General features: G+C 34.1%; 1 protein-coding gene across 22 annotated transcripts in view; it reads right to left on the bottom strand.

Annotated features, from left to right (window-relative positions):
• Positions 1 to 24,509, bottom strand: part of ROBO2 (roundabout guidance receptor 2) — a 1,685,112-nt gene that overhangs the window by 108,177 nt on the left and 1,552,426 nt on the right. For 17 of the 22 annotated variants that reach the window (XM_045088214.1, XM_045088211.1, XM_045088212.1 and 14 more), the window contains 3 exons: positions 23,665 to 23,792; positions 19,041 to 19,052; positions 1,191 to 1,315 (listed from right to left, as the gene is read on the bottom strand). In XM_045088214.1, coding sequence (XP_044944149.1) covers positions 1,191 to 1,315; positions 19,041 to 19,052; positions 23,665 to 23,792 — 265 coding nt within the window. The remainder of the gene's footprint in view (positions 1 to 1,190; positions 1,316 to 19,040; positions 19,053 to 23,664; positions 23,793 to 24,509) is intronic. The other 5 variants (XM_045088213.1, XM_045088218.1, XM_045088221.1 and 2 more) reach the window with 1 other exon arrangement.

The following is a 24,509-nucleotide window of genomic DNA, read 5'->3' as shown; positions in this document are numbered from 1 at the left end:
CCCCATGTGGGGCTCGATCCCAGAATCTTGGGATCGTGCCCTGAGCCAAAGGCAGACACTTAACCAACTGAGCCACCCAGATGCTCCTCCTGATGCCTTTCTACCCAGATAATCATACATAAATTCTGATCAACAGGTTCTTTTAATATAGTTTAAAAATTTTCCCATCCCTGGTAAAGTTTTTAGATTTCCTGGGACTCTTAAAAACCATTAAAACTTAAAACTCTTAAACCATTAGGTTTTCATTATTCCCCAGGAAATTCTTCCAGAATGTGGACTAACAACAGAGGGTGCTGAGGTCTCTTCCTGTGAACTATATGCCTCCTGAAAGTTGGTTCTGGGAACACTACAATAAAAATATCTCTAGGTCCTTCAGGAATGCGCTGATAAGCTCTCAGGCAAAGAACAGTTTTTGGTTTAAGCTGGAAATTCCATTCATTGCCTGAGAACCTAGAGGCCAAGTGCTTGTCCAAGTTAGACACTGCCAACGTGGGAAAAAAAAAGTATATCCAATTGACTTTGAACAGAGTCAGAAAGGCCATGCTACCCACAGAGGGTCTTAAGTGGACAAATTAGGGCAGAGCAAAGACCAGGCAAATGCTGATGCCTTCTGGTATATGATGTGTTATTTCCTATCTCACCCCATTGTGAACGAATCCAGACGGGATGATGGAACTAAATACTCTTAAATGGAAGTATCCTTAAATTAATGATAAAACAAAGGCATTTATAATATCTCTCTGTGAACAAGGATTGCAACTGGCTTCTAGATGGATTGATAATGGAAATATTGTTTGACTGGTTTACATGTACGTAGGATATTCTAAACATTTTATACGTAGAAACTCATTTTATAATCCCAATGTAGCCTGCTGCCAGAAAGTAAAATTATTTTTCTGTTCAGAGATTTTAATAGCTATGGAGGTTTTAATCAGGCTTTTTAAGATGATTTAGTTACACTGAGTTGTATCTATTCTATGTAAAATACAGAATTTTGGATATTAACAGTGGAAAATACAGAACACTCTATTAGAATATCCAGACCTCACTTATTTAGACTTAATTGTTCTCTTTTTTAGAAATAAAATATATTCAACATCGATAACACGAAAGGCGAGACAAACTTTGAGAAGCACCAGAGACAGGAAGAGTTCAGAGATTTCAGAAAAGCAGTCAAGGTTCACACTCACCTGGCTGCCTTCTTTTTGCCAAAAAACAGCTGGCTGTGGATTTCCTTTAGTTTCACAGGGAAATGTCACTGTTCGACCTTGAGCAACAATCTGATCTCTTGGCCTAACCACAAACTGTGGAGGAGCTATAATTTAAAAGGAAAGAAAGTGTATAAATATCAACCACTGACAAAGAAATAGATATCAAAGGGAAAATCTGGTACTAGATGGACTACTCAGAGCCAGACAGAAACCACAGTTTTTAATGTTTTTTTTTTTCTATTTTTTAAGGCATTTTTCAAAACACAGTGGGGAAAGGGGAAAAGCACTCTCTATCAAATGTAAGGAAAAGAAAACTTATTAGTAGATACTTCCTAAATGTTGTACATAATAATCCTGTAACCCTTATATTTGCTAAGGAAAATAGATTTTTCATGATATTCTAATGTCTTTTAAAGAAAAATATGGTTTCCCAATTTGGTTTTGCGATTTGAATAGATAAAGGTGAAAAAGAATCCCTTCATTACACAATTACAAAATACTCCTTCCTCTGAAATTAGTCTACTCACAGATATTGACCATTCCTGTAATATTTATAAGACATTGTTCTACGTGCAGGCAAACCAGAAACCTTAGAATATGATCCCTATCCTCAAAGTGCTTATATTCTGGAATTTGCGAATTAAAGTGTTGAAGACATCAAAGAATTATGAACTGGGAATTACATACAAAGATAACTAACGATATAATGACATGTTTGAAAGTGGTTGATTATACTTAATTCATTTCATTTAGATAAATAAGCACTAGTCAGACAATTGCTATGTTCCCTTACTGGACACGAGGATACAGAGATAAAAAATATATATATATATCTATCCTGCAGTCTTCAAGGAACTCACAAACTAATGGGAAACAAAATGTGATGATGACAACAGCAAAAGCAAGGTAATACAATTACCTAAGACTATGCTAAGTTCAATGATAGACATGTTTCAGAGTACAGCATAGGAACCTTTCAATCATAGTACATGTAAGAAATGTGACGGGACTTCAGGAGAAAAGGATCCCTTCGTGTTATGGCAGCTGTGAAAGGCTTTAAGCAGAAAATACACATTACAGGGACTTTGAGGAAAGGGCAGCGTTTAGGTAAGTGGAAAAATGAACATAATCCAAGCAAGGAGCTTACTGAGCAAAGTGCAAGAAGCAAGAACACATCTAGCATACAGTGTGTAATCTGGCAGAAATGAAGGGTCTCGGTTGCATAAACATCATGGGCTGAAAAACATAGATTTGGATGTGGCTTAAGAAAGTCCTGAGAAACCAAAGTGGGGATTTTGTTCAAGTTCTTTCTAAACTAAGAAGGGACAGATGCAAAGCAAAATCATTGGAAATCTTAGCCCTCTAATGAAGATAGTATGGATTGTGAGGGAGGCAGATCAGTCAGTAAAATAGGAACTCTGGTGGGAAGATGAGGGAAATGATGTAGGCACAGATAATGAAACCTAGGCATGAGGAACTCCAATAGAAAAGAAACTAAAGGGATCGGGGGAGGGTAAGAATACTGAGAAAGTTCAAGTTTAAAGTGGGAGCCAAGTGAAAGACCCTAGACAGTATAACTGTTAGTTTTCACAAGGACATCTTCTTCACACTGAAACCCACTCTCGTTGACAAGAAAACAGCAATTTTATTCCATGACTTTTCTCATCATCTGTTTACACTTTAAATCATCGCTCCTGCTAGAAAATGGAGGACGAAAAAAAGTTTAAAGTCAACTCTAATTTCTAAAAGCTGCTGGCCATGGGAACCATCCTAAAATTTGAACTCTGAAGAATTAGAACAATAAATGACGTTCGGTTGAAGTCTTTACCCAGAATTCTTTCAGCCCTTTGGGAGTACACAAGAGCAGGTCCAAGAACAAAGTCAATGGAGGGTAGCCTCAAACATATAGCCAAGAGCTAACGCTTATAAGAATGCAGTATAGAAACAGCAGCAGCATTATTTTTTTTTTAAATTCACTGAGATTTGCAGTGACTTAGTTTGTAGTGTTCTGCCTCCTAACTCAACCCATTCAACACATCCCCCAGGGACAGCAGGGATAAATCTACTAAGTGAAATTTTCTTCTATAACTATAGATAACAGTAGACTCAGTCTAACGGGATGGAGAAGCCAGATTTATGAATCTATTTGAACAGAATGTGGTTTATGTTGCCTCGCATTTTCAGGAGATTACTTGCTTCTTACAATCTTCTTGTTATTTCTACACAATTTCACTGAATCAGCAGATACATTGATTTTTGTTCCCTGTTTTCTAATAGGAATGATAGATTAAATCAATGTTACAAAATTACTTTGGGAACAACTCTTAAAACACTGCAATGTCCATTTTTCAGGGAGGATATGAAACCACCAGATTATTTATACCAAAAAAGGCTTAAGATTGGTCTATATTCTCTCTAATATCCAAGGAAAATGATACATATTAAGCAAAATTTAAAGATCAGATATAGTTCCTTCTTCTTATTAATCCTATAAAAGACAAATTTCGTGTCAATATGGATACTAAGCCAGAGTAAATTATCTTATTCCTCATTATAAAAATAAAATCATGTAACAGTCTGATAAAAGTCACACAATCCCTTATTTGTTCATTTGTACTGCTTTGGACTAGAAAGAATTTAAATTGGCTCATATTACCTGGTTAGTAAAATCTTAGAGCCCCATTTGTGCTATACAGTCCTTCTTTATATAATTTAAAATGTAATAGTTGATTTTAAAATGTAATAGTTAATTTTTAATATGTAATAGTTGATTGAAGTCACCAAAAAACAATGAAAATATATTCTATAGTCTTAAGCATACTATGCTCACTCTGTATCTGTCAACCTATCTACTTCAGTAAAATTAACATCTACACTTTAATCATAAGCACATACCTCCTTGTATTTAATTTTTTTTAAAGATTTTTATTTATTTATTTGACAGAGAGAAATTACAAGTACACTGAGAGGCAGGCAGAGAGAGAGAGAAGGAAGCAGGGTCCCTGCTGAGCAGAGAGCCTGATGCGGGACTCGATCCCAGGACCCTGAGATCATGACCTGAGCTGAAGGCAGCGGCTTAACCCACTGAGCCACCCAGGCGCCCCTAATTTTTTAAATTTTTAAGAACTTCTTAGTAGAAAAGTGATTTTACAAAACACTTTTGGAATCTGGATCCTACAATTTTAACCATCTGCAAAAACACAGCCCCCCAAAAAGGACTAGCAAATGACTGCAACTATCTCCCCACTTTTCTGAAAACATGATTCGTTCATTTATTCATTCAAAATGCACTGACTGACCACAGATTATGAGACATTCTCTTTGGTACAGGGATGGGAAGTAAAAAAAAAAAAAAAAAAAATTTGCAGTTACTTCCAGGTAAATAAGTAAATAAACACAAATGGAGCAGAGTATGGTTTGTATAGTAACACAAAAAGCAGAGGGTACTGGGTGTGAAAGGTTGGAAGAGCAGCAAATAGACCAGATGATGAAGAAAGAAGAGAGCTATGTTTGCGTTGTATTTTAAAGCAAAAATAAGAGTTCACTGGATGAAGAGGAGTAAGGCTACTTGGAAAGAGAGAAGCAGACGCCAGGCAGAGACTTGAGGGGCTGGATGTGTTAGTGGAGTGTACGTGGCCTTAAGAATAAAATCAGAGGGCGCCTGGGTGGCTCAGTGGGTTATGCCTCTGCCTTCAGCTCAGGTCATGATCTCAGGGTCCTGGGATGGAGGCCCACATCGGGCTCTCTGCTCGACAGGGAGCCTGCTTGCCCCCCTCGCTCTCTGCCTCTCTGCCTACTTGTGATCACTCTCTGTGTCAAATAAATAAAATCTTTAAAAAAAAAAAAAAAGAATAAAATCAGAGATGCAGAAGTGATATAATTAAGGCCAGATAATTTATGCTGAAAGAGCTTAAATTTTGCCCCAAAACTATGGAGATCTGCTCAAAGATATTTACGCAAAAAGATGTAATAAGATTTATGTTTTAGAAAGTGTGCTTTTTCTAAAAGAGAAAGCACAGATGCGAGGTAAGAAAATCATAGCAACTTAGGGCAGAAAATCAGTTGAGAACTGTTAGTTATAGAAGCACCTTAAGAAAACATTTCACCAGAACTCTGAAAGGACAAAGGAATTCTGAATATTATAAATTAACATTTACTAGTAATGATAAGACCTAAGAAGACCAGGAAATCATAATTTTTGAGTTTTCATCCAATATTGATTTTTTTTAAAAACCCCTAACAAAATACTATCAGTATTTGTATTATTCACACTATGAAGAATTCTTTTATGTGACTTTCATTTATATTGTATTTTTATTCCATGTTATTAAAAACACACCCTATTTCTAAAGTACCAAATAGTTTCTTGTCATCAGAACTTTAGCCTCATTGCTCTCGGTGGAATCGGACTCACCTTATCATTTTAAAAATTAAACAAACAAAATACAGATCTTAAAGCTAAGCAAAAAAAATTTTTTTTTCAAGAGTATTTCCATGTCTGAAAATGTACTTCCTTTCCTACTGTCACTTACAATTGGACCACCAAAACAAATTGTATCAATCACTTTTACTTCTGTAGTCTCTCTTTGCTCAAAATCTATACTGCAACCTCCTGTGAAGGGCTATCAGCTGAAGGAATTTATTTTTGAGGTCTTAAAGTGAAAAACTGCATCAATAATTCTTCTGCTAACATTTCACATTTTCACTCTTTCTGCCAGGTGGCAGTGAAAATGGTTTGAAAAGACGGTGCTTAGCGGATGGTACCGATGGGAGGGAGCAGGGAGAGAGGTGGTAGTTTATCAATACGGCAAGGTAGCACAAAGCGTGCTCCACGTAAAATGGATTTTCTATGATGACTCTCATTAAACATAAAAAAACCATGATTGGGTCCTCAAGATGACAATTCCAAACACACATTTAAACCCAATGTGCATTAAAGAGGTTGAGTTATAAACTCCAGAAGAATAGAAATGGCAATTCTTGTACGCATTTTCCAAGAGAGAAGACTATAAAATACATATTTATATCTTCTCTAAAACCCAAAAGTGGTAGACAAATGTTTTGTGGTTGTGATATAATAACATAGTTGCTTAATCAGTTAAGTGATTATACCTTATTGTTACAGCTATCACAGGAAATGAGATGAAGAAAACAGTGGTAGGATTCAGTGTTCAATGGATACTTACAAGTTAAAAACAATAGCTTTATAAGAAAAGCGTGTTGTGTGATTTCCAGGAAAGTAGACCCAAATACGAAAAGGTCAATTGAGATTAGAGGTCTGGTATTGTTCCCTTGAAACAGCATTTTTGAGAATTTAAATACAATGCACAGTAAATTGGATTTGATTTCTGCTAAATTATGCTTTGATACTGTATTCAGTCCAAGCTGGCTTCAATCAAAGTCAGGCTACAGCTCTGTTATGCTAATGCCCGCTGGTGGAAGTGAGTGGGTGTTATGGAAATCAGATGGCTGAACATGAGTAGGAAGCATAGGCCATGCGTGAGGTGGGCTTGGAGAGGAGGGGATGGGGAGACCTAAAGGTTAATCACATCATGTTCCGAGTTGTTTTTACAGGAAAATATGACTTTCTATGGCAGACATGAACATGGAGATCGTCATGCGGCAGTTGCATATATTAATATGTGACAGGATGGTTACAGGCATACTCAGTACATCTTTCTTCGGGTATAATTATTGCCTGAGTGAGGAAACTTCTTGTTCAGTAATAAACATTTGGAACGTTATATCTTAAGCAAGTAGAAAATATTTATTTTGCTCTTTAATATTTTTTGCTTGTTACATTCTAATATAGTCTATAAGCACATTTGAAAAGCACACTCATTTACCATATGTTTGGGTTAAAGATATGCTGAGTCACAAACTGCTTAATACAAGGACAATAATTAACATTAACTGTGTGTTCATTCAATGCCAGGCAGTGAAGGGTGTTAAACCATTCACAGGCATTATCTCATTTAATACTCAAAGAACCTTACGTATTAACTACTACCATTATGATATCATTATGTATTAACTACTTATGTATTAACTACTACAATTATGATGATCATCAAGCCAAAGCTTACAAAGGGCATACAGGTTTTTAAAGATTAATGTACTAGGTCAGAGGATAGGTTTGACTTATGGTCCATCAAATGTCATAGTTGGACCTCTTAAACATTGAGCTTTTAGATTAATTCAGTTGACTTCCAACCATGATCTGATTAAAATTTGCCCTCTCTCGTACCAGATAGAAAGGTAAGAATCATATGCTATGATTTCCAATATGGCATAAGGATGTTAAAATCATAACAATACGTTACTCCTGAATAATTGCTTTGGTTATTAAAGTAGCACAAAACCTATGGTCTTGCTTTCTCTGTAGCCCTGAAAACACAATCTTTCTCAAGTATATTTATTTCAAGTCATTCTTTATTCAAAAACCTAGAGTGCTTGTTCCCCTCAGTGTAGCATTTGGCTACACTGGCCGGCGATTTTACCATCCTGACACTCACTCATCCCCAGACCAGCTCTGGTATTTCAGCAGAACAGTCTACTTTTAACCACTTGCACGGGTATTGGCTTGTTCCCGAGGTTCACCCATCTCTTTATCTATTATTCTTTTATCCAACTTGTTGACAATGATTAGCCTGAGCACACTCTATGTTCTACTTTCTCGTGTTTCTTCCACTTTAAAGTACCTGCTTTTGCTTGCATTGCCTTTTTGTCTCTATTCTTGCCCCTGCCTAGCTGTCTTGCTTCCTCAGTGCAGTTGTAACTTCCTACTGGAATGGGGGGCTACCATCTGCATTGAAATGCAATCTTTATTTGGCCTGAAAAAGCCCCACATAGTGAGTGTTAAATGAATGTCTTGAATTAGGAAATTAAAAAAAAAAAAAGGTTCTTGATCTAGAGCAAATACTCAATGTCTTTTCCATTTTATCATACTGGAAGGATATGACACATTCCTACCAGAGACAGTGACTCACTATTGTAGCAGTTTGGGTGGAGAGATGCCAAGAAAATACATTGTTTGAAAACAATCTCCCAACTGATTCTGAAATGTCCTTCTGTAGAGAATGCCCCTGCACCATATTGGAAACTTCCGACACAAAGACTACAAATGAATAGGCACCATCCCAGAGTGGGTGTTGACAACAACAACATAGAAAAATAGAAGAATTACGTAACAACCAATTCTAGACTTTCCTGAAAAGACAGGCTTACTCCCACCAAAAATAAAAAGTGAGAAGTCATTTCAATAAAATGCAGTATAGAGTGGGAATAAGAGATGAATGCTTACTTAGTTTATCATGGACAGACTAACTTCTAATTGATAAATGATTGTTTCTTCAACTTACCTAATTCTATTTGATTTTTACTATTTAACACTTCATTTGACTTCAAAAGAATTTCTGTTAATAATATTGGAAATGCATAATGTCATAAAATATTTAATTTGAAGCTTATTAACACATAATTCGTCTTAGAGGAAGCGGCGCATATAAAAGGAAAACATAATTTAGGGAGATAGGATTTAAAATAATCACTTTTATAAACTCTGTTTAATCACATTTAATTCATTTGTCATTATTTTCAAGGAATACAAGTAATCAAATTACTAAATTACCTACCTTTCCAGCTCACCTCTTTCTTAGTGAGTTCATGGCATTAACTCTTCTAGATGAATGCTAAGCCTTCTTTCTCAGCCAGCACCTTACTTTTAGCTAATATTAAAAATTCCATGGTAAAATTCCAACATCTATACCTTTTCTTCTAATAATAATGTAGTAATTATCTATCCATATATATGCTTCTTCAATCATCTAATGTCTCTTTATAAGTGTAAATATATATAAATTTATCTATATATTTGCTTCCTGAATGTCAGTATGAAAAAGTAAAAGTACCAAATGGCATACTGCTTTCATAAATATGAAAAGTAAAGTAAATATTCAAGGACAATAGAATGGTTACAAAGAATCACAATTCTTATATTCTTCATCCATTTAGACTTTCCATTCTACTCTACCTATGAAACATCTCCATTGTACAAATTGCTTTCAGACTTGTATGAATAAAGACATGTTGCAATTATGCAGCTATTTTAGAACTACTTTCATGGAATTTATTGATTGTGGGAAGATTACTTTTTGAGGGTTCACATAATAGCTAGAACTCAAAAAGTAATGCATGATTATTCAAAATCTGAAGATTAAATTAAGTCATGGAGTTGGTCAAATGAATGCTACAGTGTGACTATAAAATAATGAAAGTGGCCTTCTAAATTGTCATATACAGTAAGCAATTCCAAGGAGTATCAAAAGTACTGAGCTTTAGTAGTAAATATGACACACACACACACAAGTATGCATGTTTGATAATCCTGGTAAAAATCATTTTTTTTAATTTATATTCACACATATTATACTTCTCCCTGAAAAGGAACAATGCAAACATCAAAATGAAACATTTCTATGATTATCTAGAGTGCACAGAATGCCTTTGAAAAGAATAAATTAATTTGGTTCAAAATATCTTGAATTTTGGGGTTTTTATAGGCAAGCATATAATAACAGTGTTATAATAAACAGCTATATGCACATTACTACTTGTATTTGGTCTTAATTGTTTTTTAAAGACAATTTAAAGACATCACTGGAAAACATCATAGTAGCAAAATTTATGTTAGAAATGAATTCAGGTGTTGCTTGGTTGGTTGGTTTAACCAACCACAAACATTTACTGGTTTCATTTTGTGCTAGGGTCTGAGGGTACTAAGATCTCTGTCCCTGGAACTTACTGGCTACAGAGGAAACTCATATGAAGACAATCAAGTATGACACAACATGAGGAATATGGTGAGGGTGTAATACAGGATGTCCTACCATTATGACAATAACTTGACTCTGTCTCCAACAATTGAGGAAAGCATGGAGAAAGGAGGAGAGAGAGAAAGAGAGAAAGAGACAGGTTGAATTGTTCCTTTGAAATTAAGTAGATAAGGAAGGGAAAGTGGGAATTTGTTCTTCACAGAGGGAAAAAATGCATGCATTAGGACAGAGATGTGAGTTTCTCAGACTGCAACAGCTCTCACCCTAACTAGCCTGTGTCACCACCTTTGGCAATCCAGATCAGTCTGTCAAACTAAAGGATTATGTTGGTGGAACCATGAATTTTTTTCTTGTAAATAATCTTTATTGGCTTTAGTTCTATGTTGCAATAAATGTAATAGTTAATTCCTAGAGTAACTAAGTTGGGTACGTTTAAGATAATTTTAAACCTTATTATATTCCAGTGTACTAAAATAGATTTCATTTTGATTATAGATAAATATGGGAACCCCTGCAGCTGTAGGAAATCATTCTGAGATTCAACATGCAAATTTCATAGACATACCAAATTCTATAAAATTTGTAAATTGAGAATGCCTAGAAAAATCTGACAAAGTTTTAAACAAATTCTGAATTGTCAAGCACATTTCATATATCATTCTGTCCATTATCAACAGTAAGATTACTATTCTTGCTTTCCTGACTGACTAAATACTAAAATACTGAGGACAAAATAAAATTTTATTTTCTCTAAGGGACTGTTAATTCTCAAAAACAAAACAAAACAAAACAAAACAAAACAACAACAACAAAAAAACCCAAACTATTAATGTAAAAGCTAATGAATTATTAAATAAAGCAATGTTTAGATTATAGTTTTAAACGATCTCATTTTTCACCAACAGAAAGAGAACAGTTGAAAGAGTAGTGAAGAAAATTCTATCTAGATCCTAACCTGGGAAAACTAGACTTTTCCACATTGTGGATAGAAGGGGCTGTAAATATGGGGGTGTGGAGAGGATTCTTCAAGTAAATGGTGAGACAAGACATCCATTTTCACTCACTTAACCTGTCAACTTGCCAGAACTGTCATGTCAGCACTCCAGCTAAACCACGAAGGCTGATCACATCCCATTATCTCATTTTTTTTAGAAAAAGATTGCATGAAGATGCCAATCAGAAAAAAAGAAAAAAAAAAAGGAAAAAAAAAAACTTGCAACCAAGAAACAAATGTACTGATGCTGAAGGGCTGCTTAGTTAACGGAATTTTAATATGCAACTGCAATGTTTCTTAATAACATTAATTACACGCTTAGTAAGGCACCATCCTAACTCATTAGTGCCTTCTTTTTGTTGTATTTTATCTCCTCCTAGCAGAATGGAGACTATGTGATTGGCCTGCTACCATTAATGTTGCTTCATCTTTTTATAGCACTATTTAAAGCTGCTTGCATAAACATTTTCTAGGCAAGTATTACCTATGTATGCATATGTGTGTATCAGTTAATTGCACCACCATTTGGCTTGCCCCTACCACTTGTAAGTGTTATGCTAGACCTAGAGGCAACAGAACGATAAATGCAACAATGTATTTACTAACAAAGAGTTAACAGTTTTTCAGGACAGATGAAAATAATATCCCTAATAAATCTGGAAAGCATTGCTTGCCATAAGAGACTTTAAAAGGCATTCAGATATATTTTAACTCAAAATTTAATTTAACTTGGTAGCTTATATATTTTTAATGAATCTAATTATGAGCTATTCCCTTGAGTGACATTTAATATGTTTAAATAAGTAGAGTCATAATTCAACTGTCATGCATATAATTTTTAGGTGTAATGTATATCATAATATCTATTTTATAGTACATAGAAATACACATGAATATATATAGGTATCATGATATCTGTCAAATTACAAATTAGCATAACATGTAAATGAAAATTTTCACTTTCTTAGAAGGTGTGATTAAAATATGCTTGCTATTTCTTTCTGGTAGTAGCCAGTCAAATCTCTTAACACTAATCTCCTAATACTGTTTCAGTCCAGAGTATTTATATTATTTTGATATTTATAGTACTTTAATTTTAATTATTAAGTTAAATTAAATTATTAAATTAACATATTTAGTGTTTATTCTTATTTTAATAAACTCTAAAATTAATGAGTATTTAAGATTTTTGATACTTAGGTTAAGATAATGGAGTAAAGGCTTATTGTTCTACTTTCCTTTATTTATTACAAGAGAAATTAATAATTTAGATAAACTACATAGCTCAAAAACACAAGTGGTGAAGTACTTCTGTCAAACATAGTCAAGTCTTGAGAAAATGAGTAAGCATGGTAAATACCAACTAGTCTCTATCCACAATCTTCTATCAATACCAATTTCACAAAAACTATCTGCTAACAATGCAAAAGCCCATCCCATGGTCCTTTGATGAGAAAAAGAAAAAATTTAGTCAAGAAGGAGACTTGGACAATATGAGATATGACTGTAGAAAACCAGCTAAAATGCAGAAGTTGAGCAGAAGGTACTGAAAGAAAGGAAAAGCCAAGCCTAATGTGAGAGGCAAAATTGCAGGGTGGCCTCCACAGCCTTCACTTCCTGGAGACACTCCCATGATTATGTGATATCTCATGACAAAAGGAATTTTGCCTATGTAATTACGGTTACTAATCAGTTGACCCTAAGAATAATCAGATGGGCCTAACCTAATTAGATGAGACATTTCCATCCGGAAATTTTCTCTAGCTGATAGCAGAATGAGTCAACAGACTACTGCTGAAGTTGAAGGTTGTGACGGCCATGTGCAAAGGCTGGGAAGTGACCTGGGACCCACTACTGGCAGCCAACAAACAAGGACATGGGGATTCTAATCCTATAGCTCACAAAGAACTCAGATTTTGTTGTTGTTGTTGTTTTTAAGAGACGATGACTTTGGTTAGGTCCTTTTTTTTTTTTTTTTTTAAAGATCTTTTATTTATTTATTTGACAGAGAGAGAGAAGGTACACAAACAGCAGGAGCTGCAGGCAGAGGGAAAAGGAGAAACAGGCTCCCAGCTGAGCAGGGAGCCTGATGTGGGGCTCAGTCCCAGGACCCCACAGTCATGACCTGAGCCGAAGGCAGATGCTTAACCGACTGAGCCACCCAGGTGCCCTCAAAGAACTTAATTCTGTCAATAAAAAACTGAATGAATTTTGAAGTGGATTCTTCTGGACAGTTTTCCAGAAAAGAGCTTAGCCTGATCAAAACCTTGCTTTTGTCCTGTGAAGTGCTAGGCAAAGGACTCAGGTGAGTCTGTTTGGACTTTTTATCTATAGAACTGTGGCCTAATAAACAGGGTGCTAATGAAGTTGCTCAATTTGTGGCAATTTGTTACACAGCAGTAGAAAACTAATACATCTAAAAACCACCTTGATTATGAAGCAGGGCTTATGAAAAAAAATGAAGAGGGAATCTCATAAGGACTACAGAAAGCTTCTAACTTAAAGAGATCTGCTGTTTACCATCCAGGTCACTAGCATATTGAGAAGAAATAAAAACTTTTTTGATAAACTATTCAAGATAACATCCACAGAGGCTGCTGAATGATCCTGGTACTTCCCATTTGCTCTTCTCCAAACATGCAAACTCTCATCTTTAGCAGTAAACTGAATGACTAATAATCAGGTAGGGCCTAAAAACAGGATATATGTAAAATAAAATAAAACAAACTACCCATTAACTGTTTAATTATTGACAGAAAGAATACAATCAATTAGTCAAAGAAAGAAAGATAATCTTGAGCTTCAAAGAATTACCTAAGGAAACACAGAAGTACTTTAAACTAAATAGTAGTCCATAGTCTAAATGACATTACATGCAACAGGGCCTCTCTTTTTCAAAAGAATCAAACTTAAAAAAAAAAAAAACCAAGACCCTCAAAATGTAATAAAAGAGCTCAAAGGTAACTAGAGATGAAAACTAATATATTTAAGATTAGCAAGGAAATGATGAAAAGAGAAAATAAAATTAAATAAACAAAATGTATTTTAAAAATATATTTCAAAAACAAAAAATGATATTCACAATTGAAAAAGTTAGGGAGATTATTTAAGCACTAAGAAATCAGACAATATGAAATAAAAATGATACTTCAAAATTATTATACAGAAGTTAATAAATATGGAATTAAGACAAAGCAAAGCCACATAACTCATGGGAGACAGAAAAAGATAGTCAAAGATAAGAGAGAAGAAAACACTTGAAACAGAGTAAATTCAAGCATGAATCTGCAGATTCAAGGGGCTTGTGTCCTGGGGATATTAGTCACAGCATGATCAGGACCAAGATATAATCTAGCAAGGTTCCAGAAGAAGGGACTACATTGGTCTTCAAATCATTAAAAGGAATCAGCCTAAGATAAAAATATTCCATAAACCTCAGACTTCTCTACAGTACCATCCAATACTAAAACAATCCAACATTTTCACCAAGGTCTGAGAAAAAAAAATACGACTCAAGAATTTTATACCTATCCTTTACTTTAGAGGCAGTGAACAGACATTGTTGAACACACAGGTCCTTGCAGAAGCATCAAGTCAGTGACTAAAACCAGGCAAGCTTGGGAAGTAGCCCATACTTGTTCTTCACTTTAAGAATTAGCATTAGATTAAGATATTTTAAATGTTTCACATTATGGAAATTCTGTTAGAACGTACAAGACAAAACAGAATGCATTTTTTTAAGCTACTATTTAATCAAAACATATGGAGCAATGAAAAACGTGATGCTTAATAAAAATTAAATGGGACTCTGCATAAGGTAGCTAATGAGCACCAGGTGCAGGAAACATTAAGTGCTTGTAGGAGGGAGATGATTACCTCAGGTCATGGGGTAACTGCTTGTCCAAAGAAGAAAGTCTGCAAGGAATAAAATTAGAGGTTTCCTTCTAAGACACACTCAGGACGCCTTTTGCAGAAAAGAGGATCTTGACATGAAAGGATTCATATATCATACCTACATGTTTTCTGATTAAGAAAAAAAAAGCCTGGAATATTTCCAATATTAAGTTAAATGATATGCAGCACATAAAGTTTTCCAGATTTCAAGGTGGGAGGGAGGGGTGTTGGTGTCAGAAAGATCAGTTGTGTTATTCTGTATGTAATGTCTGCTTCATAATCTGCCTCGGATGACTTTTTCAAATATTCATTTTTTATTGGACCCCTTGGTGGTCTCAATAATGTGTTTTAGAGCCCCTTAAAACAAAACTACACTTCGGGTCCAAACGGAACTTTCTATAATGAGGATATGTTTAATTGTTGTGTTTAAGCAGTGGAGAAGATTGGAAAGGAACAATGTCCCCATAGATTTTTGTTTAGAATACTGGCTGCTTCTTAAAAATAATAATTAAAAATGGGAATTTTGCCTCAAACATATATATTTCTCAATACCTACAAACTCTTGTGTGGCCAGTTATATTCTTTCATCCAAAGGAACCATACCTTTGAGTCACTAACTAAGGAAATAGGTAGAAGATTCCCTAAAATTGTGTATTGTCAGTTTGTTTTGATATTTTAAACAAGTTTTTACCTGATGCCCACAGCTTTTAGCTTCCATACGGGAGGCAGTCAGCATCTAGCATATGGTCTACATGATAGAAAACGGAGCAGGGCTCAGCTTCACTCCTAAGGCAGCTGGTAGATTTGACAGTTCTCTTCCAATTACTCATCATGTTTTGAGTTGCTGTAGGAAAAAATGTGTTGCCCATCTCCAAAATAGATGTTCATTTTTATTTTTAAGCTTGGGAAGGGCTTCCAAGAGAAAAATAAGACAGATGGGTATAGGAAGCAAGATATGTATTCCATTTTCTGCTGTCAGTTCCCTTATCAGAACGTATCAGAAGAGTTTTCCAAATAAATGAATATTTCAGCATTCTTAGTTAACTCTGTCCTAGGATGTACTTTTGCTTCTCATACAAAGAATGACTTTGGAATAGTAAAAAGTCGAAGCCTCAGAAAGGGCTGGCAGACTTTTAATAATCAAAGTGGCATTTGTCCTGAATTTTGTGGTAAGCAAATTATGGAAGTTGCATTAAAGGACTCCTTTTGAAACGCTGACTTCGCCAATGGGCACGTGAAATCTGGAGAACACTTTTCTCCATTGGCAAGTATGTAATTGTCTGCTTTCAGTGATATTTCCCCCACTGAAGATCCTGTAAGTCGAGAGTTTTTTCTGAAATCTCAAAAGGAGGCCAAAAGGTGTTTATTCCAACTGCAAATTGCATAGTGTTGCCAATTATTTAATTCAAATGCAGGTCATAAGAGTTATCCATTTAGACAAAACTCACAGTTTGGGGATTTATAATGATTTCTAAATGGGCTTTCCACAGGGACTACCAAGTTGTTGTGGTTGTTTTCTTAATCCTATATGGAATGTAATGAATGAAACTATAGATATTCTGGAATTTGCATATATTTCTAATTTTCTTTCAAAAGCTTTACATAGGTATTATCCCTTCAATTTTCTCTAAATTTCAGGTATTCGGTACATATTTCTTCACCTAATCTATACTGGACTTCAAAGCTGGATTTTCTCCCCCTTTCTGTGATTTCTTCTTTGTGGAATACCCTATATGTTATTGCTAAGAACTTCAAAGTTGAAAAACTTGCATTTCAAACCACTAACAAATATTAATATTAATGTACTTTGCTAAGAGCTTCAAAGTTGAGAAACTTGTGTTTTAGTCAACTTACAATATTAATATTAATATAGTTTTCTACTATTTGACTACTATTTGACTACTTTATGATCTACTTGATTTGTATCTTCTGACCTTCTAAAAAAAGTTGGCATATCTATAGCTCCTGAATTAAAACTCATGTAAAAAGTTTATGCAAAGAAAAAGCAAGCTAATTTCCTCATTATCCATCTCATCTTTGGTGATCCAATAAAAGCATATCCAACATTCAGTTTCCAAAATTAATAGCAGTTGTCAAGTTTAAAGTATAGTTCTTCATATTTCTGAACATTGTCATAAGTCATTGGAGATAGATTTATGAAATGACGACTTTCCCAGAATAAAATACAATGTGTCAAGAAGCTATTCTTTAGTTCCAGTCCAATGAGAACTTAAGAAATCATTTAAAACAAGAATAAAAACAGAAATAACTTTGAAATACCTTGTAGGTGACAAGTATATCTCAATGCTACCTGTACATCACATTTGCTAATCAATGTATATCTTTTTTGTTGTTGTTGTTATTTCTGTGTTTTAAATGTATTGGAAATTATGAACATACTATTTTCTGTCCTGGAAATTTGTGAGATAATATAAATCAAGTGGTCATGGTTTATTGGCATAACGTTTCTATATGTAAAGATCTACAATTTAAAAGTCATTTTTCCTTTTAACTTGAAAAGTTATCTTATTATTTCCCATTCACTTCTTAATTTTAGATGTAGTACCATAGGTAGGTAAAGTTATCGTTAATAGGAATTTGTACAAATACTAAAAAATAAGGCTTAAAATGTAACCTATTCCACTATTTCCTAACATCCCCAACTGTAAAAAGCATGATCAATTTAATAATTGTGTTTAAAGAAAAAAATCACTGCATTTTACATTCAAATTAATTGTAAGCCATAACTGTGTTTCAAAAAATAAAAATACAAAATAACATATGTCTCAGAAATTAAGAATATGTTAACCAATGTTGACATACAGAGTGTTTTCACATATATAAGCAATCTTGAGCTTATTTCATTCCTGCAACAGATTCGATAAGTTAATACTACTCTCTCCATTTTATAGATGAAGTGACCTAGGATCAGGGATATTAAACAATTATCAAAGGAAGTACTGCTCAGAAATAACAGATCAGAAGCTCAGATTGGGAAACCAAAGTTCTAATTTTCTGTATTTTCTATCTATGCAAGAATATACTACATAACAATAAGGTTTATAAATGTTTCAACTAATGGAAAAAAAATGTTATGAGTGGACCAATATATACCAAATGTCAACGTCAAGTCAGTGTATTAAGAGGGCTTTGGAAGTTAGATGGACTATTTATAAACCTTGTGTCAAATCAAATAACTTATTCAAGTATCTTTTGATATATTAAAAAAGCACTATAGTAAATTCATTCATCCATCCATCCATCCGTCCATCCATCCATCCATCCATCCATCCATTTATGCATCCATCTGTTCATTTACTTATAACACAATTACCAAGATTTATTTTATATAAACACATTAGTTGGTTGTTTAGGCTAAACTTTAAAAGAGATGCAGAAAGGTTATAAAATCAGTGAATTTGATAAGGTCTGACTTTCCAAATGTTTACAAATAATTACCACTTAAATTACTGCAAATGCAAACTGTTAACTTCAATTTTGTACAGTCAATGAAGGATGAGAAATGTTAAAACCACACCAACTTTTCATGCCAAAGAACACAACTCATCCTTCTCTTTTCTTCTTAGTGTAAGCGTCTACTTAGAACAACTGGAAGCATTCTACCAAATTTTGTTTAAATAGGAAAACAGATAATAAGTATACAGCAGTTGAAAATGCCACTACAAAGCAAGGACTTGAAACAGTTTAAAAATCAAAGAAGTGCATCAAGTTATCCAAACTTTTAATTTAGTTCCTAATCATTTATCTTAATGAATATCAAGCATTACTATTAAATGATTTTTATATATACAAGAAAAAAAGAATTATTATGTTTATGTCTTTAAGAAAAGTTAGCAGTTTCTAGTATTAAACATTCATATATTCTTTTCCATGAAAATCATTACCTATTCATTCTTACTCTCGTAGGTCACTACAAAATGGCTTATCAAAGTGATGAAAAGATCCAGAACAACTTTCATGGAAGATCCTCCCGTAATATTTTAACATGGATGAATAAATATATTTCATGCTATCAAATCCTACTATGCATGAGTTATGAAGCATTGTACATAGCCATGCTAAATGGATAGAAGGATGGCTACTTACCAACAGGGCGAGCTGTAGACATTACAATGGTGTGGTGAGAACATAAAGAAGAAATTAAAAAAAAAAAAAGAAAAGAAAATTATCAGAATGCATGATGTGTAATGTTAACATTTAAGTATGGACAGTAGAGTGATCTCTAGTCTTATAATTCAAGTATGAACAGGATGTCTGAGTTTGACTAAAACTGAAAGTTATAATTCTAAGAAAATAATTATTTTCATTCCAGAATTAGCTCTTTGTGAATTGAGAGATAGTTTATGTAAAGTCATATTGTCATCACTTACTATATAGTTCTTATTTCAAAGTACTTTTTAAATACCCTCTATCACCCCAAAGTTAAGAACCTGATGAATATAACTATTCAAGTCACAGACTGGCAAATGTCATGTCAATAAAAGAAAGCCTCACTGTCTGATTTAAATAGCAATTGGATTTTAAGCATGGTTAGTCAGAACCATTACAAGGACTACAGAAAAGCCCCTGACGCTGCTTTTCAGCCAGTAATAAGTTAAGATCACATCACTTTTCATCTGTGGACAGGGTGGATGAAAATATAACAAATATGTTGGAACATCCTTAGAGATTTCAACTGAGTGCCTCCCTAACTACTGTTAAGCTTTTTTTCTTTCTTTTTCTTTTCTCTTTTCTTCCTCTTTCATTTCTTTTCTTTCTTTCTTTCTTTCCTTTTTTTTTTTTTTTGGCAGAGGGCAGGAAACAATGAGTGACAAGTTGATCCTTGTTCACACTGAGAATGGCTTTCAAACTGCTGCTTCAACAAATTATTATCATATTTTTTATTATACCATAACTCAATCATTAAAATCAGGCTGGGCCTGTTATTGTGCACAGCAATTGTGAGAGACACACATGGGCTCAATAATACTTTCTTTAAAGAGAATAAAGCCAAATCAATTTAGATAGTAAACCACTTCATATAAAAGCAATAGACAAATATAAAACATATGGTGCCATTATTCAAGTGAAGAGGAAATACATTTAATAGCATTTGAATTATTATGAACTCTTATATTCAAAATATAAACTTACACAACAAACAAGTGTTTTGCCCACGTCCCCATGGATAAAGCTCTAGTGTGCATACAACATAACTCTAGAATTTAGGGTAGTTTTGTCTTCATGGTGCCTCATTGGACACAATGAGATAGATATAGCCACTGCAACCATATTTATAGGCATCCATTCACTCAACCAATACATCATGATACTAGCTTTGTGCATTCTCTGAAACAATAAGGAGTTGCCTCTGTAGGAAATTCATGGTCTTATACTATAATTTACAATGAAAAGGGGGAGATTCAGATAATTCAATGAAGAATAAAGCAATCATAGCAGCAGGATGAAAATTCTAGCTCAGTGACCCTCTAGTGCATTCCACAGACTATGAGGTATTTGCCATAGCAAGAGGAAAAAAATCAGAAAGTTGCCCAATCCACAATTTCTTTCTTGGGGGCAGGTGTGCACAAAAATAACAACCAAGAACAAGACAACAGACTAACATCATAAGGTTGTGCCTCATTCGAAAGATGTATCTCTTAATTTTGTTAACATTTGGTAGAAAAAGAACTTTTCCTTTTGGTTTTGAATTTGCATTTTTCAGGTGCCTTCTCAGGCTGAATCCCCAACATAATGCTTCCTTTAGAAACCAAAAGGCATTTTGAATCTATTGATATTAAAGAGAGAAAAAGAAGAAACCATGGCGAAAAATTGGGCTTAAAAATATAAAATATATTTCTATTTCACTTAGTGTAGAGTAATTTTATTTAAAAGGAAAAAAAAAAGGTTTTATTGCCCTAAAAGCAAGATAGTTTTTTCCAATGAAGTCTTAATTTATGCAAAGCCAATCTGAATAACTGAAAATGGGAAAAATGTGTTTACAAATATGCAGTTTGTGTTAACTCATTTTGGACCCATTTAAAAACGCTCTATTAGATCATGAATTATTTGACTAGAATATAAATGCTAGGAGGTCGACTGTTGTCTAGCATTATTTCTTTCTAATTTTATGTTTGTCAAGTCAGCAAAGGGAGCTACTTGCTGTTAAGTTTAATTTTATAATCTATTTTCACCTTATTTTAAAGTAGAAAACAACTAAGTAAATCTCTGTGCCAGATTTTGACTATAAAAGTCCTTTTCCTTTTCCCCAACTGGCCTTCATGATAAAATTTTAGCAGAAACATACCAATTAAACTTCTCGTTTCTGTTACATAGAAACATTTTATCTGGAAAAAAAAAAAAAAAAACCTAGCAGGTGGATGTTTTCAAAATCAGCAAATTAAACTAAACTGTGTCCCTGCATTAAATGGATGAAAATGGATGTGGCCTCTTGTTCAGTTGACCCTGTTCTAATAAAACAATCCAGGGAAGGGCTAAACATTTCACGTATGTGCACAGAAAAATGAGCACAGAAAAAAAAAAAAAGTCGTAGATAATATGCTTTTTCTCCTGTTAACCTCTTAGCATGAGAAGTTCCAACTGCTTTTCCTAATGATAAAAATATTTTTAAACAATATTTTACTCCACATTCTATTGTATCATGGAGATTTTCTTTAACCCTATTTTTGAGGTTTCAGTCTTAGATGAGTAATAAATACATACCACACAGATTAAACTCTCTAATCCATCTACAGGACACAGATTAGGGGAGAGACCATTTAAGGTTTGCTGATTTAAAAAAAATCCTATTAAAAACAAAAAAACTCTATTAGTTTTTTAAGTTAGCTAGAAACATCCATGTGAGAGGAGCATGCTTTGTTAAATGAAATGTTAAACCTGCAACTTTCAACAAATTATGAAAACAATTAGCTGGGAAATATCTCAAAGCAAACAGACCACTTCACGTCTCATTCATCCAAGCATTCAAGTATAAAAAGAACCCTGCTGCTTCTATAAACAAATAAACTCCTCACATTTTTCTCACCATTTGTTTAGTCAGCAAATATTTTTTAAACGGAATATTTCTTGATGGGTTGTTTATTTTTTTTTCCCTCGCTCACTTCAGAAACAACAAATAAACAAGCTTTGGGGAAAATTTGGTCAGGTGAATTGTTTTCCTAAAGGGGTGCCTAGTACATGAATACATACAAATATATAATCACCTACAGAGAATGTAGATTCAATGTAGTAATGTGGTTTACAAAGGTTATTGGATTCTGATACTATATATTCAGTCTGTGTATTTGATTGGTATATGATGACAGCTTTTGATGATCTGTTAACTCATGAGGAATGAAGATGCTTGTAAGCAACTAGCACGCGGATTTTGTCTAAATTTGTTTTGTATCTAAATTCCCGCTAGAAATGTCTGGATGGGGAAAAAATATGGATTTTGTGGAATAAAAGTAGAGCGATTGAGAAGTGTGGAATCATCAATATTTTCCAAGTTGTCCACAGTGTGTGTCTCCTAAGAGTTACCTGGGGAAAGACAGGTTTTGTTTTTTTGTTTTTTGTTCTACGATTTGGTGCTAAAATCATAGATCAGGAAAATAATGATGGCCCCCATGGAGGACCAACAGGAGAATCCCTGACACATTTCTCACCCACGCAAATTCCTCCAAAGCTTTTTGCCAATCACATGAAAACTCGGAGTAAAGCTGCACAAGGGTCGGAGGTGGGATTATACAGGGTGAGCTGTAACTGAGAGGGGGTCAGAGCCCGCCGCTGACCTTCTCACAAAGGATGACAAGGGGAGGCATCTGTTAAGGTGCGGGAAGATAGGTGGGAAGACTGAGCAGAGGATGTGGTCGCCTATCTCTGTCTGACGTTCTGTGAGTGTAAATGATGCCATGGGTGATGCCTATTGAGCGAGAATAAGTGTGGATGTCCACATGGTACCTCTTGGTACTCGGGACTCTATGATTTACTCCTGTGGATCAACGCTCACCACCAGGAAATCCGTTAATTCATTCTACCTCACTGTGGGGGTTAAGTAATGCTTTCTTTCACTTACAAGCAATTCCAGGGAGTCTATAAATGGACGTTATTCCATGAATGAAAAAGCGCATGACACCCAGAAAGTGAAAGTTATTACAGGAGCGACACTAACGATTTCAATTATTTAAGGCCAATGAACTTCACAAATCACTCTCTAAATCAGATTTTCTCATTGTGGGAGCTCATTTGTATCCATTTTTCACTTTGGAAGTGGTGTTGGCTTTATTTATTTATTTTTTATTGTTGCTTTTTGGATGCTAAAATAGAAAAGGATTTCAAACTAGTACCCTCCTGGTATAAACTGACGAACTAGTAAACAGAAAGCAGAGTACCTTTAAAATTGTGACATTTCAAAGAAGTAAATACTTCAAAACTGTGGGTACATAAAAGACTGGTATAAATCTTTTCTATTCTTAAGATTTACTTTTAAACCATCTCAGCTATTACTTATTAAATAAAAAAATAATTCCCTCAAATAATCATCCCTCTGAACCCAAATTTGAAATCAATTTTATTTCAATTAATAATAGAAAGGACACAAAATCTAGGCATCTTAATAATAATAATAATGATAAAAGAGTGTAAACTATTGTTTTGACTGCGAGTTCACTTACCAATTTAACCAAAAATTAGTCTGTTGATTCAATTGTATTTCACATCTTAAGCTTCTTACCTCGGACTGTGAGAGAAGCAGAGGCTTCTACTTTTCCAACCCGATTCTCAGCAATACACATATAGGTGCCTTCATCTGTACTCATGGCCTTTTTAATTCTCAGTGTGTAATCATCTTTGATGTCATACCTGTGTAGAAATGAACCGGTTTTATTAAATAACATATTAGATAAACTAAAATAACACTACATTTTCATCTTCATTTTCCTTTTTTGATTATCATATTTTAACTAAAACAAAACCCACGGGCATACATACATAACATTCAGCTACAAAGTGCGATCATTAGATTCAAGATGTTACTAAAAAGATCATGAATTTCATATTGGATCTCATTCAGCCTGATTACCAGCTACCCATATTTCATATATGTATTAACAACTCTTATTGCATCAAAACTATCAAAGGCGTTATTAGCACTTGGACTTTTTTTTGGAGGCAGTTCTTACATAGTAAGTAAGGAATAGTGTATATTTCAGTTTCTAGGTGAGTTATATTTCACTATTTTGTAAGTTACACTGTACTTCAATATATGACTTACTTTTTGGGCATCTTGAATCTAGAGCTAAACTACATTAAAGGAAAAAAATTCTCTTATTTGTTGGCAAATTGATACAAATACATTGTTGAAGGAATTAAGAGGGGGCTGAGTTTTAAAAATTAGTAATATTAACTCTTAATGCACCAACCTGCCTGGGAGTGATTTCTGGACACCCTCAGCTCTTTCACATGCATTTATTTTCTCACTTCTACTTTTTTAACAAGTAGACGAAGACACTAGTTCATAAAAAGATTATAAAATTTTAACATGAATCTGTTGAAATACTTACATATAAGAATATGCTC

This window comes from Mustela putorius, unplaced genomic scaffold (assembly GCF_011764305.1).
Source record: "Mustela putorius furo isolate JIRA1106 unplaced genomic scaffold, ASM1176430v1.1 tig00003834_pilon_pilon_pilon, whole genome shotgun sequence".
In the NCBI taxonomy this organism is placed as follows: domain Eukaryota; kingdom Metazoa; phylum Chordata; class Mammalia; order Carnivora; family Mustelidae; genus Mustela; species Mustela putorius.
This window is presented reverse-complemented; position numbering and strand designations above follow the sequence as displayed.